General features: G+C 40.3%; 2 protein-coding genes across 2 annotated transcripts; one reads left to right on the top strand and one right to left on the bottom strand.

The window, feature by feature from the left end:
- Positions 1–744: 744 nt before the first annotated feature.
- nkiras1 (NFKB inhibitor interacting Ras-like 1) lies at positions 745–3,025 on the bottom strand. The gene is made up of 4 exons (XM_074686279.1): positions 2,908–3,025; positions 2,519–2,619; positions 2,159–2,400; positions 745–1,335 (listed from the first exon to the last, which is right to left on the bottom strand). The coding sequence occupies exons 2-4, from the start codon at positions 2,610–2,612 to the stop codon at positions 1,093–1,095; spliced, it is 579 nt and encodes a 192-aa protein (XP_074542380.1). The 5' UTR covers positions 2,613–2,619; positions 2,908–3,025; the 3' UTR covers positions 745–1,092.
- Positions 3,026–3,492: 467 nt separating this feature from the next.
- On the top strand, positions 3,493–7,043 carry rpl15 (ribosomal protein L15). Its single transcript, XM_074686788.1, has 4 exons — positions 3,493–3,582; positions 4,690–4,871; positions 4,961–5,097; positions 6,687–7,043. Exons 2-4 carry the CDS (start codon positions 4,700–4,702, stop codon positions 6,990–6,992), a joined length of 615 nt encoding a protein of 204 aa, XP_074542889.1. The 5' UTR covers positions 3,493–3,582; positions 4,690–4,699; the 3' UTR covers positions 6,993–7,043.
- The last annotated feature ends 3,418 nt before the right edge of the window (positions 7,044–10,461 follow it).

Consider the following 10,461-nt stretch of genomic DNA (forward strand, 5'->3'; position numbering starts at 1 on the left):
TAGAGGGTGTACGTTCATCAGGTGCACTGTCTCACAAGCATTACTTTGCAGTTATTACAGCCAGTTTCACAGCTGCGGGTAAAAGAATGAGTAAATGTTGAGCCCAAGACTAAGTCAAATTTTATGCTAAGTGACAAGCTAAATCTTCACTTGGAATGACCAAAACAGAATATATTTAAATGCTACTTTTTCAAACTGAAGGAAATGTGATGCAAGCTGAAATGTCAAAGCACTCAACAGAAACTGGTAGTAACAGATTTGGCTTTCAAATGTAGGTGACCAGGTACAGAGAGGAAGGTAAAATGTCAACCTCATGTCTGTGTGAAGTTCAGAGCAAGAGTCAGGATGTGGTTGTGGTCCGACGTTCAAAAGTGCAAACAAATATATAAATATTTTCAAGAAAAATTTGAACAAGCAAAATTTAATCTGTTCACACAGGAACTCTGTACGGCCATAGCACACACAGGTCATACTGATCCAGTTAACGGTCAAAGGTTTTAGTTCTGGTCTCTGTGCAGGTATGAAAGAACTGAAACTGACAACTTCAAATAGTTCAGAAACATTTCTTCCTCTGGTACCAGCATTTTTTTTTTCTAAAAAATAAAAAAGCAAACACAAAAAATACTAAACTTAAGAAGAATTTTCTTCAATATGAGGTTGCCAGGTTTGCTCCCCTCAGGCCTGCACAGACAAGAAGAAACCTTTGCTTGCATACTGGCTGTATATGTCAGTTTGTGAAACAGACATCTGTTTTTTTTTTTTTAGATTTGAGTTTCCGTAATTGGGCTTTGTATGTGCTGGTTGGCATCTTGTGCCCAGCTTTATCACTTCTTCAAGACCCTGCGATGAGCTAGGTTAACTTCATTCTGACTTCATCTTTGCTCCCAGCATTCAGACACAGTGATCCTATCTAACTCAGTGGAAAACAGAAAAAAAATGAATTTGAGTCTTAATTCCAAAGAAGTCATGCTGACTGAACATAAATACATGTTGTCCTTTCGGTTTTACCCATTTGAGGTGAATGCAGCCTGCTAACAGAAGCACAGAGGAGTGTGTGTCTGCATGTGTGCATATGGGGGTGTCTTCAGAGCTTCAAATGTCGTTGGAGGGGGTGCCTTTGCTTTTGCGCCCCGGCAGGGGGAAGGAAGACTTGCTCTGAGGCTGCGTGAGGCGGCTGGTCAGCTGGGTGAACGGTTCGATGAGAGTGTTTCTTTCAGTGACGCTCACCTCCCACAGCTTCACCTTCTCTCCTCGAGCCCACTGCTGCGCCACCTCCTGGTCCACCTGACGACGCTCCCGCAGGTCTGTCTTATTCCCCAGTACTATTACAGTCACCTGTGGACACAAAAGATGCGCTCTCATCCTTGTTTTCAGACATGTAAAATCCATCAAGTCCAAGACACATTTTTAACTTACGACAACAAACACATACACCGTTAACCTGCTTTAAAAGCTGTAAAGTTCCCATTTACAATGATACTGGTGTGTGTGTAAGAGTGCTTGTGATTGGTCATTACACTGCAACATCATCCATGACAGAAAGATTTCACTATAGACGCCACTCCCTATGGATTGGAACACTGCTGAGTTTTGGGTCTCATCAAGTCTGCATCACTGCAATGATCAATCAGCCTCTGACCAGTCAGAGCTGCTGGAGCACTGAAGAGATGGCCAGCATAAGGCACTTTGAGTTGGGAGCCAGTAACAGCCAAGGGAAAGAGAAACAGAAGGAAGCTAATGCTTGACTCGAAGCTGGCTGAGGAGGATGCGTCAGCATATAGATCTCAGCAACTCACGAGGCAGGAAAGAAGCTCTGTGTTTAGTCTCAGGAAGGAAATCCAGCTATTTTTCTGCAGCACTATTCATTTAATGCCAAATTCTGCTTGGGGCCCACAGTGGTCAAGGGTGGCCCTTCATTTAGCTTCTAGGAAACAGTCGAGGCACAGCTCTACAGCTGACTGCACATAAAATGCAGTCCATGCTGTTGATCAAACCGTATGTTTCCAATGCCTTTAATTACACTGAAGGTTTTTTGGAGGTTTGACAACTCTAAATGCAGCACCATATTTTATGACTGGGCTGTTCAACATTCTCTGCAATAAGAAGAAGCTGTAAATGCAATAAATGACGTGTAAAGCACACTCTGAACAAGCCACACCTCTTTCTTATCTCTGGACTTGTCGATTTCCTTCTTCAGTATGTCCACCTTCTTGAAAGACTCCACACTATCGACGCTGTAGACGAGCACAAAACCATCTGCCACGGTGTAGTAGTGTTTGGGCAGGTCCTGTCCATCATGAAGGCCTTTGGTGTCATAAAGCCTCAGCTGCTCCTTCACACCTCGGTCAGTCTCCACTGAGGCCACATACACATCCTCCTGGGTCTCATTGGACTCTGAGCCTGACACATACAAACATGTGAAAGAGTCAACAAAGAAACTGAGCACGACAGGAAAAGTTAATCTCAGTGAGAAGTGTTATTTCCTTATGATTATGATCGTTTCTGGTGCAGTCCTTACCTACAGTGTGATTTCCGTACAGTAACTGCTCCAGGATGGCAGTTTTTCCAACTGCTGCCTGGCCACACACTACAACTTTACAGCCTTTCCCCATTTCGTGCCTGTGTTACATGAACACCATGAGTCACAATGTTTTCAGCCTGCTCTGGCATAAATGAAAATTGTTATTGCGAGATTAAAACGGAGAACAGCTTCTTTAACATCGCCACAAACCGGATTCACCTTTACTTTCGCTCTTGCTTAGTATGACAGCGTTTTGGTGTTTAGCCTCACGAGCTATCCGGCTAGCTACACACTCTACGTCACGTTTATTCACTATCAAAGTGAAACCATTAAATAAAACATTACTATTAAATTAATAGCTTCATCTAGTTAGTTTTTGCACTTACTTCAGGTGGAGAAGTGTCCGTCTATCAGGTCTTTAAATGTGGCATCATTCCCAGACCATCCATCCTGCAGCTTTGCGTTTACTTTCTGGCTGTTATTGCGCATGCGAATATGACAGCGTTCACTCACGCAGACGCTATATATATTTTTTTTAATTATTATTATTTTTAATTAATTGAATATGTGCTTGTTTTTAAGCTAGGGTAAGGTTCACGTGATAATAAAAGTGGATGAAATAACACCTACAATTAATCGCAAAGTAAAATTAAATGACAATATGACACTTACCTTTCCTAAAGTTGTATCTATTTAATATGAATGTTATTACTGTAGTTGTTATCAGTCCTGCTGCTTATCATCCTGTTTGTGTAGATTTATTTCAATCTGTTCTATACACAGTTTAACAATCCATGAGATTTTTAGTGTGATCCAAAAATACTATACTTCAAACTATAATTGTGGTTCTAAAAAAACAACAACAAAAGTATAGTTTAGTAGTAACTTAAACCGCATATTGTATAAAATACAGGAATTTGAAGCACGACTGAAACGTGAATACAGAAATTTTGAGAATACACTACATTTCCCATGAGCACGACACAGGAAAATCGTCACTGCCGTTTTCATAAGGCATGCTGGGTACTTTTCCTCTCTCTTTCCGGCTGGTACGCCATCATGTAAGCGAGTATTTCTGTACCTTCATACTAAACTCAATCCATTAAAATCACTCAGTTTATACAGCCATCTGTATGTTTCACATTCTGTAGTGATAAAAGTGTTACAGATGATCTTATAACCCTCAGTATTTGTTTGATGTCGTGGTTTTAAATGCAGATAAATGCTGTTTAGCTGATGAGATGCAGGCGAGCCGGGAGCCATTAGCATCGTTAGCATCGATAGCTGTATAAGAGTACCAATGTGGTGTTGCCATGCTGTCGTGATACTTATTTAAACTATATATTGTTTCGCGTTTTTCTCCCGGCGATTACGTTCCTGTCTGTTCTTATTTTACATTTTATAGTCAGCGTATTGTAGGGAAAGTTTGTAGTAGCCGGTTAATGGATATGCGATAAGCTGTAGCATGCTAGCTGTGTCACTTGTTAACTCTATTCAGAGCATGGAGAATTATCCTTTACATCTTCTGCATGAGAACAGTATGTATATGATCTAACTGGTAATTGAACAGTGAAGTGCCATTGTTTTCTTTATTTCCTGGATTTATAACTGTGTATTAGTTAATAGTACCTGACAGACTGTAATATTGAGGCTTTGAAAACTGCTAAAAGAGTCGTGTGTTTTCCTGTGTGTACAGTGTGCCTACTCAGTGCTCATGGCCAGAACTCTCAGTGTGATGCATTTACACTTGTGCTAATGTGAAAGCAACATTATCTTATTGTTAAATTATAGGCTTCAACTTATCTAAGTGGTTTGTGTTCTTTTGCAAGATGAAGCTTGTAACTAGCTGCTAAAAGCACAGACTGTAAGCCCTGTGATTGGTTCACCGTGTAGCACCATATTTCAAGCATTTACATCACCATCATCACCAAGCTTCAGCAGCCATACATCCCATATCTTTGGATGTTTGCCTACTTTCAGTCTTTGCAATAATTGCACCTTTACATTTATGAGCTCACGTACTGACTTGATAAAATCAAAGGAACAAGATTTTAACATTCATAGGTTATAGAGCCAGTAGTGGCACTGTTTTTCAGTTATTGCATCATGTTTTTGTTAGTGTGACCTGTGGTGCAGAGTTTTCATCTTTGTTTATTTTCCTCTTTCAGATAAGTCAACATGGGAGCATATAGATATATGCAGGAGTTATGGCGCAAGAAGCAGTCCGACGTGATGCGCTTCCTGCTCCGCGTCCGCTGCTGGCAGTACCGTCAGCTGTCCAACCTCCACCGCGCTCCCCGACCCACCAGACCTGACAAGGCTCGCAGGCTGGGCTACAAGGCCAAGCAGGGTGAGTGGGGGGGTTTAGAGTTTGAGCTGTATATGTCTGATCTGTTGTTTGACGGTTTGTTAACACGGCTTGTGTTTGGATTTAATCAGGATACGTAATCTATCGTATCCGTGTGCGTCGTGGAGGCCGTAAACGCCCCGTGCCCAAGGGTGCCACCTACGGCAAGCCAGTGCACCATGGTGTCAACCAGATCAAGTTTGCCCGCAGTCTGCAGTCCACCGCTGAGGTGAGTTTGTCTTTTATGACTTAAATGCTTGTTGAAACAACTGAGTGTGTTTTCTGCCCAGTAGTGAGACGTAGAAACTGTGAAGGTTTAATGTCGCTGTAATCAGTTGTCACAGCAGATATTAACACAATGAACAGGAATCTAAGAGATCTGGTTAGTGACTTTGAGACATTGCACTACTCTTACAGCTGGGTCTAAGGGCCTTCTTTTAAACATTTTCCAAATTAGGATCACAATTAACCCAAACATGGGATACCTGAATTTAATTTTTAGAGCTGAAATCTCCAAATCCAAATATTTAAAAACAGAAAGACATTAAAACAAATTCAGATAAGCCTTAAGCATTTGTTGTCTATTGGGACTGTAAATCAAAAAATTGGCACTGGCTGCACATTTCCAGTTTTTCAGTGTGAGGAAACTTTGTTGCATTGCTGCAAAAATCTGAGTTTGTTGTTATAATGTCTGGACTGAGACCCTGCTTCCATAAACTAGATTTAAAAATGTCTCCATAACACCTTTAAGTGTGCTCAGACCTGCTTTGCAAAAATTCAACTGTATTTGATGTTTGTTTTAATAAAGGGTTGTTATAAAGAGAGAACGCACTGAGGCCACTGGACCACATTACACCAGAGGTGTTTTGAAGCTAGGCATGGTTTTTGTCAACTCAGTGGTATCCTCTTGTTATTTTGACCCCTGCATGTTAATACAATTACTTCTAATGAACTACTAATGCTGTACTAATGAGAATGACGGGGACATATGAAGCAGTTTCATGCGACAGGTGTTATAATGGGAACATGTTCAGGCCTCACACATCAGGACATAAACACTCTCCAGCTTCAAACAAACAACCAGATAAACCAGCGGGAGCTACATCCGGGGTACCAAATAATTTGAAATCTCCGTATCATTTCCATGCTGTGACCCACTTTCTTGGGTTGTGTGTAAATTAAAGACTGGGCTCTTATCTATCTCTGTCTGCTGTCAGTACCATCAGAAAAACAGCATGTGTAATTTTCTGCTCTGACTTCCTGTTCAATATTCATCAGCAGAAGAGAATCTTTCAGGGTGCTCTGAATCCAGATTAATATGAAGCAGGCAGCAACTTTATGTATCACCCTGACACGTTTTACTGATCGTTCACACATTAGGTTATTTCAGGCTGTGTGTGTGTTTTCAGCCATGCTGTACCACTATAGATATATGTCCAACAGCAGACAGATTACATCCATTTAGAGGTGGAGAAAGCGGATGAACAAGCAGTTGTGTTTAAGTTAAAGATCTGATCTGATGATAAAAAGGTGTCAGATATATTTACTGCATTCAAACTACAGTAGGTCAGGAGAGCAGTAAACAAACAGAACTGTATGGGATGATTGAGTCCCTCCTTGCTGTCTGTTTACAGACCTGTACAGTTTGTTCACGAATGTGAGTTTTTGTATTTTTTTTGGTTTCTTTGTGAACTGGCACAGCATGAAGTTGTAGTAGGAGCATTCCTTCTTACATTGATATGTTTATCTGTTTTAATGAAAAGGACTTTGTAATGTTTTTTTTTTCCACTCTGATTTTTCTTCACTTTTGTTCCCCAGGAGCGTGCCGGGCGTCACTGCGGAGCCCTGCGAGTGCTGAACTCCTACTGGGTGGGTGAGGACTCCACCTACAAGTTCTTCGAGGTGATTCTGGTCGACACCTTCCACAAGGCCATCAGACGCAACCCAGACACCCAATGGATCACAAAGGCTGTGCACAAGCACAGAGAGATGCGTGGCCTGACGTCTGCAGGAAAGAAGAGCCGCGGCTTGGGCAAGGGCCACAAGTTCCACCTGACCATCGGAGGCTCCCGCCGTGCAGCCTGGAAGAGGCGCAACACCCTGCAGCTGCGTCGCTATCGTTAGAGCTCGCCACATGTCTGTACATTCACAAAATAAAAACCCTTTTTATGGTGATCCACACCGCTTGCTGTCTGGTTCTTCCATTAGTACACCATTGATGCTTTCACCGAGAGTTGCTTTTAAATGCTTTTATACTTCACAGATGAATAAGAAGTAAATGATGATATTAGTCTCCAAAATAACATCCATGAGTATTTTTCAAGCATATCACAAATTTATGACAGCTCCACTGCTCCTAAATGTAGATTGAGTAACCCTCTTGGGATTTGATTCAAGGGATATTCAAATGTGGACGAGAACTATGGGTTAGTTAAATCATAAATTCAATTTAGTGAATTTAATTTTCTGTGTAAGTGAATACAGACTTCAAACCCCATCCTTAAACCAAACTTGGTGTGTGGAGAGATGTATTTTTCAGTAAAATATGGAGCTGGACATTTCTGTGTCGTTTAGGTTACACTGAAGGTTGGGGAGGCAACAAACGCAGGGAAATTTAAATGACCAAGCGTTTTGCAACCAAGCAATGGTTTAGTCCAAAATATTTAAGGAGTTTACTATTTTTTTGTTTTCTTGAGGAAAATTGATAGTAACAGTTAAAGTCAGATTTTTGAAACTTTCATCTAGACCTCCATCATAACATTTATTTTACTCAAGAATGGTTTAAAAAGTAGAAAGAAGCCTACTTAAATTTAACTTTACCTCCACAAAAAGAGGGTAAAACTCTCTTAAGTCAGAATGTGCTTCAACATTTGTCCCTGAGCTGAGCAGCAAGATAAACTTCTTGAAATATTAACAGAGAACTTAATGTTCGACTGAACTGAATCTTCATTCAGTGCAGTGAAGTCACATTCACACTGACACCTCATCGACTGACTCAGCTGAGTTCACGAGGTGTCACCAGTGTCGGCCAACCATCTGGATGTGTCTGCATGTCATAGACACTAGTACTCAAACTCTAAAAGTAAGAGTGACCAGCAACCTGAATGCCAAACACTCGATGCACTGAGCGTTTGTGTTCTTTTTCTTTTTACTTTTAGAACAAGCAAAAAAACAGAAGATCCAAACAAAAAAGTTATCAAACAGAGAGGGAGAAATAAAAATCACTTTACAGTGACTGAAACGAAAACCAATGAATGTCTAGCGAGAGCTGAAATTCAGCATCAAAACATGCTGGGTTGGTTCTAAAATGTCAAAAGGAGTCTCAAACAAATTATTTAATGTACAAAGAGGTGAGGGGGTTGTCAGAAGAAAATTGGAACATTATAGTCAGATAATCTAAGCTCAAGATTTTAATGATTGGACCAGTAAATGTTAGAAATGTTGTGGTTGTTAACATGTAAAAGTTCCTGCTATCAGTACTTTATATATGTGAATTTTCTGTTCCTCAACTTTTTCAGATATTAATCTGCTGAAAATGTTTTCAGTCTACAAGTCAGGTAAAATCTTGATTTGAAAATCAGGACTGCAGTCCCTTTTGTGGCCACTTGAGGCTGATTCAGTGCGTCTATCCCCCACTGAGATCCATATTAAACATATCTTCACTCTGTCTGGCCACTACGGCTGCTTCTTTCTGCAGAGTGTAAGAGTGATTTTTTTTTTTTTTTTTTTAATGAAACTCTAATGACAGAAAAGTTTGGAATAACCCAGGCTGTTAATCTCACATTTTTGTGAGATTAACAACATTAAGGACTGAGGACACAAGAGGTAAGTTTTCAAACACAGAATCATACCAGCAAGCAGCAACAAATCCAACAGGCAAAATCCTGTTTCTATTTTCCTCCCTGTTGTTCACACAAATGTTCTGAAGGTTAGTTGGCCTGCTTTTCATCAACTCAGTTAACTGTACTCGCTCATTAGGGGAAAAAAAAACCCTAATGTTTCTGTTCTTTCTCTTCATGGTCTTTATGGTCGTACAGTGTGTATCAGCCTTTGCTTCATGAAAAAATCAACAAATGAAGGTTATCCTACCATAATCACTGGTTCAGGAAAGAAATTACAGCTTTTGTTCACTCCCTCATTTTCAGACTATTTCCCTCAAATGATTATTTCCTCTTCCTTCACTGCAGAGCAAAGCCTCACAGCTATATTTACAACCTGTTTGTCCAGCAGCCAACAACTGTGTTGGCTCTCGTATCAGATCTCTGTGACCCTACTGGTCTCTTCCTCGTGCGTATATACTTAGAGGCTGACCGAATGCATTCAGGACACTGCAATCTGAAAGTGACACACTGATAAGGTGAGGGTGAAAACTCTTTACTTCCATTATCTATTCCACATAATTACTCCCTGCAGCTCTCTCAGGCTCTTCTCTGATGGCTGGAGACTAACAGCATGATTTTTAGCAGCTTCTTGAGAAAGCTGTAGTGCAGGTTGAAATATTTCAAACATCAGATGTGAGCTGCTGAGAAAAACATCCCAATAAAAGGCATCTAATGGCTGAGCATGCTCGTTCTGTGATATTGCTTTCGGTCAAATCCAGTGTTTAGACTATAAATGAACTTTGTTACAAGGAAATGAAATACTTTAAAAGTTTTCTCAAACTCCAGTTTTGGACTAAGCATGCCAATTTCAACGCTATCTGCATGTTTTCATCAAATGTCACCATTCTGATCTTATTTTGTATGGGTTTATTTTGCACCATCACATAACCCCTGAAACTAGACTGTAATTGTGTTTATTTTTACTGAAAAGATAATCTTTTTGTGGATGTGTATTTACAAATACAGTTTTCAAAACTTCCTCATTGATTCATATTTCTAGATTGGAGTTTGCCGGTTGGAATCTGAGCCTCTGATTGCTGGATAACATGGAACACAGCTCGTCATCCGGCCACAGACTTAATACACAGTATCTGAAGGGAGCAGACAGCCAACAGTTTTATGGATTAACACCCAAAGATGTGATGAGCCTTTGTTGAATCAGGAATTAATCAAGTCTTGATAAAGACAGTCCCTATCAGGAAGCTTCAAATCTAGACACTCCCACTAGATTCTTACATATGTTTTTAACAGAGTTGCAGATGTAATTTTTAGTACTGAAAAATTCAGTGTGATGACATAAATGTCACCAGGTTGTATCTTCAAATAGACAGAAAGGTTGCAATGACTGGTCAAAATACAGGGTCGCAGAAAAAGGTGTATGGGTTTGAAGAATTTACTGAATTGAAACATAGGCCAACAAACTTCATACAGGAGATCAGGAAGGGACGCTACTTTAAGGGCTGAAAAGACTATTTGGAAAATTTAGTGTTATCCTGGGATAAAAAGCCAATTTCCCATGAGCATTTGCACCCACCCCACTGCTGAGGGCGGGACTCTGTCCAAGGTATGCGTTTTTTGTTTCCGAAGCAAATAAATGGAGGGCAGAGCTTCTTTTTAACTGATTTTTTCTTTATTTAAGAAACCCTTTAACATGATACAACCATACACAGTACAAAAAAAAAAAAAGTGGACATCCGCTTGCTTGGCTCGAA

The sequence above is a fragment of the Halichoeres trimaculatus genome, unplaced genomic scaffold (assembly GCF_033239565.1).
Source record: "Halichoeres trimaculatus isolate MK-OKI-2021-1 unplaced genomic scaffold, fHalTri1.1 fHalTri1_scaffold_14, whole genome shotgun sequence".
NCBI classification, from domain to species: Eukaryota; Metazoa; Chordata; class Actinopteri; order Labriformes; family Labridae; genus Halichoeres; species Halichoeres trimaculatus.

Excerpts from the sequence above, each read along its gene's own strand:
- nkiras1 (XM_074686279.1), bottom strand. The coding sequence starts at position 2,612 with ATGGGGAAAGGCTGTAAAGTTGTAGTGTGTGGCCAGGCAGCAGTTGGA. Across the intron at positions 2,401-2,518 it reads GTACGGAAATCACACTGTAG|GCTCAGAGTCCAATGAGACC; the intron begins GTAAGGACTGCA and ends TGTATGTGTCAG. Across the intron at positions 1,336-2,158 it reads AGTCCAGAGATAAGAAAGAG|GTGACTGTAATAGTACTGGG; the intron begins GTGTGGCTTGTT and ends TTGTGTCCACAG.
- rpl15 (XM_074686788.1), top strand. The coding sequence starts at position 4,700 with ATGGGAGCATATAGATATATGCAGGAGTTATGGCGCAAGAAGCAGTCC. Across the intron at positions 4,872-4,960 it reads GGGCTACAAGGCCAAGCAGG|GATACGTAATCTATCGTATC; the intron begins GTGAGTGGGGGG and ends GGATTTAATCAG. Across the intron at positions 5,098-6,686 it reads GTCTGCAGTCCACCGCTGAG|GAGCGTGCCGGGCGTCACTG; the intron begins GTGAGTTTGTCT and ends TTTGTTCCCCAG.